Source organism: Montipora foliosa, chromosome 3 (genome assembly GCF_036669935.1).
Source record: "Montipora foliosa isolate CH-2021 chromosome 3, ASM3666993v2, whole genome shotgun sequence".
NCBI lineage: Eukaryota > Metazoa > Cnidaria > Anthozoa > Scleractinia > Acroporidae > Montipora > Montipora foliosa.
The window spans coordinates 44,365,263-44,368,385 of record NC_090871.1 but is presented as its reverse complement, the minus strand read 5'-3'; the positions used below and the strand labels follow the sequence as shown (position 1 = coordinate 44,368,385).

General features: G+C 46.8%; 1 protein-coding gene across 1 annotated transcript; it reads right to left on the bottom strand.

Moving 5' to 3' along the window:
• Nucleotides 1-615: 615 nt before the first annotated feature.
• LOC137995941 (uncharacterized) lies at nucleotides 616-2,397 on the bottom strand. The gene has a single exon (XM_068841388.1). The coding sequence runs from the start codon at nucleotides 2,395-2,397 to the stop codon at nucleotides 616-618; it is 1,782 nt and encodes a 593-aa protein (XP_068697489.1).
• Between the last annotated feature and the right edge of the window lie 726 nt (nucleotides 2,398-3,123).

Here is a 3,123-nt window from a genome sequence, read left to right as displayed (position 1 = left end):
AAACATAACTGACATTTCTAGGCGCCAGATCAAAAACCTACTTTTTCTCCCTCCTCCCAACTTTGTTTGGGCCATTTCTCCCTCCTCCCTATTCTGTTCCTCCCCGCTCTCCACAGCTCTTGCAGAATGATCCCTCAGTACAAATGGTGCTACCAATCCAAGGGGATCGAAGGTGGTTGATGTCTGCTTTAGAATGCCTCGGTTGGTTGGGGCTAACTGCTTTGGAACTACTTTAATTTCTAGAGTATCCTGCTCCACGTTCCACAGCACTCCCAAGGCTCTCTCAACTGGAAGGCTGTCCAGATCCAAATCAAATGGCTGCGAGATCCCAGGGCTGCCGAGGATGTCTTTGGGAGGTAGCTGAGCTACGTAGCACATTTTGGCTAGTACTCATAAACTTAGTTAATCGAAAGCCACCCCTCGACAAAAGCTCAATAAGCTGGAGGGCAAGCTGGGCTGCCTCGTCTTCAGAAGGCAAAGACTTCAGGAGGTCATCCATGTAGAAATCTTTTAAGACTGTACTGACAGCTTCTTCACTGCAAATGGCTTTGTTATCAATGGCGGTTTTCTTAAGGCAATAATTTGCGGAGGTTGGACTCTACTTTGCACCAAAGATCATGGCTTGCATCTGGTAGACATCAGGAGGACGATCTCTGCTTGGACCTCTCCAAAGGAATCTCGTGATGGTTGATCTTTCTCGATAACTCGTACCTGGAAGAACATTGTCTCAATGTCTGCAATCATAGCAACAGCATGCAGTCGGAATCTCATGATCACACCCACAAGGGAGTTCAGCAGGTCGGGGCCTGTCACCAGTTGATCATTCAACGAAGTTCCCTTGTATGGGGCTGCAGCGTCAAACACTATGCGAATCTTTCCTGGCTTATTGGGATTTGTAACAGCATGGTGTGGCAGGTACCAAGAGTTCTTGGGTTCCCTAGTAGCAATCTCTGTGGGAGATAACTTTCTGGCATAGTCCTTGGCAATGTAGGATTCAACTGTGTCATAATAGGCTTTGGCTCTTTCACTATTCTTATCTAGGCTTCGCTCCAGATTTGTAAGCCTTCTCTCTGCCAGTGGCCGATTGTTTGGGAGCACGACTTCTTCACCCTTCCAGAGAAGACCGGTTTCGTAATGGTCCAGGTCAGCTCGAAAGTTTGTAGTTTCTTCTAAGCGCTTAAGAGCTCTTTCGTCCTCTGCAGATCTTGAAAAATCACAATTGAACTTGGCGCCAAATGACTCTGTCTTCCACCAGTTTTCAACTTCTTTATTCAATGTGGTGTCTAGGCTAACACAATGTCCAACAAAACTTACACCTGTTCTGGGGGAAGGAACTCCTTCCGCTAAGCCAGCAATCGCCCATCCAAAGTCAGTTCGCACAGCATATGGTTGCCCCTTTGGTCCACGTCTGTATTCGTGTTGAATCATAGCTTCGGTAACCTGCACTCCAATAAGTAGGCCTATCTGATCCGTAGACACAGCAGGGATGTCTAAATCTTCAAGGTGTTTCCAGGTTTTTCTAACGTTTTCCTTGACGAGTATTTGTGGAGGGACATTTAATTTAGGGACTGTCCAAGCAGGATGGATCTGAACAGGTAGGTTTACAGCTTGTTTCCCGGTCGGTGTCACAAGAAGATTCACTGCTCTAGAGCTCCGTGGTGTTCCGTTATTTTCAATATTTTCCGGGCAAAGTAGTTGCTCTGGTCCTTTGAGATTCAGCTTGTCTGCAATGTCTCTTTTTATCAACGTGTCTGAACTGCCGCCGTCCAAAATAGCAAACGTTTCAATCACCCCGTTTTCACCTCGTATTGTGACTGGGACAACTTGGAAATAAACCACTCTGTCATTGGCGGTGAGGGAGTTGGTGGCTGCCACGTACGGGAGGGGGTTGTCTGGAGTCCGTGGGGGCTGAGTTTGTGGATCCTGGCTAGGCAGTTGCTGAGGTGCACGTTCATAGTGTAACAGACTGTGATGATGTCTCTTACAGTTAGCAACTTGACAATGAGTCTTGTTCGAGCATTCATTAACTTGATGTCCCTGTTTGAGACAATTGAAGCACATCTTGAAACTCTTGACCACCTCGTAGCACTCAGGTACAGATTTTCTTTTAAATTCATTACATCTGTAAAGTGGGTGAGCTTGATTACAGCATAGACAGGCTGGGGACTTTGATTCTTTTGGGGGTTCCTCTCCCTTTTGCTGTGGGTCCGACTTGATGTGCAGTGAAGAAGAACTTAGGGGTGGATCCTGTTTTGGTGGTTTAGACCTGTTAGGTAGGGAACAATTCGCTGGTTCCTCAGACATCAGGTGTTGTCTCGCTCTAACATATTCTGAAAGCCATTGGTCTAGGTCAAACAAGTTAGGCCTTCCCTGACTTTCGTGTTTCTGAACTTTCATCGCCCACTTGGATTGCAGGGGCCCAGGGAGCTTTTGAACAGGAATGTTCAGATTTGTCTCACTTAAGAGATCAGCAATGAATCTCTGTCTGTGAAGGGTGACTGAAGGGTTGACCTGAGTGTTTGGTACAGCTTTGTAAGGCAGTCTGATCTTGAGGATGCGGTGATGGTATGACCTTTAGGGCAGCAATGGCTGTGCACGCAATCTTTCCTGAGTCAGCAAATCTCGCTTTAAGCATTCTGAGAGCTAATATGTAATTTGCACCATCTTCTCCAAGGAACTGGATTTCTGACTCTGCAGCACCAGTGACGGTATTCTGAAGATAAGCTAAACGCTGGCTATCATTCAGGAAGGGCTGATCATGGACAATACTTTTAAATCTTCCGATCCACAAAGGTCAATGGAGGGGCGAGCCATCAAATTTTCCAAGGTCAAATTTAGGCAATGAACGCTCCATGGCGGAGAAACTACAGTGGTAATGTGTTGACAATTGGGGCTGAGAAGTGATGCTATACTCGTCAAGTTGATTTATCCAGGCATCTGGAGGGGGTCCTGGAAAGTCAGGCATAAGACCCCATCTTGGGTGTGGCTGCAGTAATGTTCCTGATAAACTGGGTCTCGGTAACCCACCCTGACTGGGTACAGTCCAGCCCCTCCAGGGGGATGAAGAAACTGTGGTGCTGCGTCGGTGGGGAAGTAGTATACAAAAATTTGGTTTTATCAACG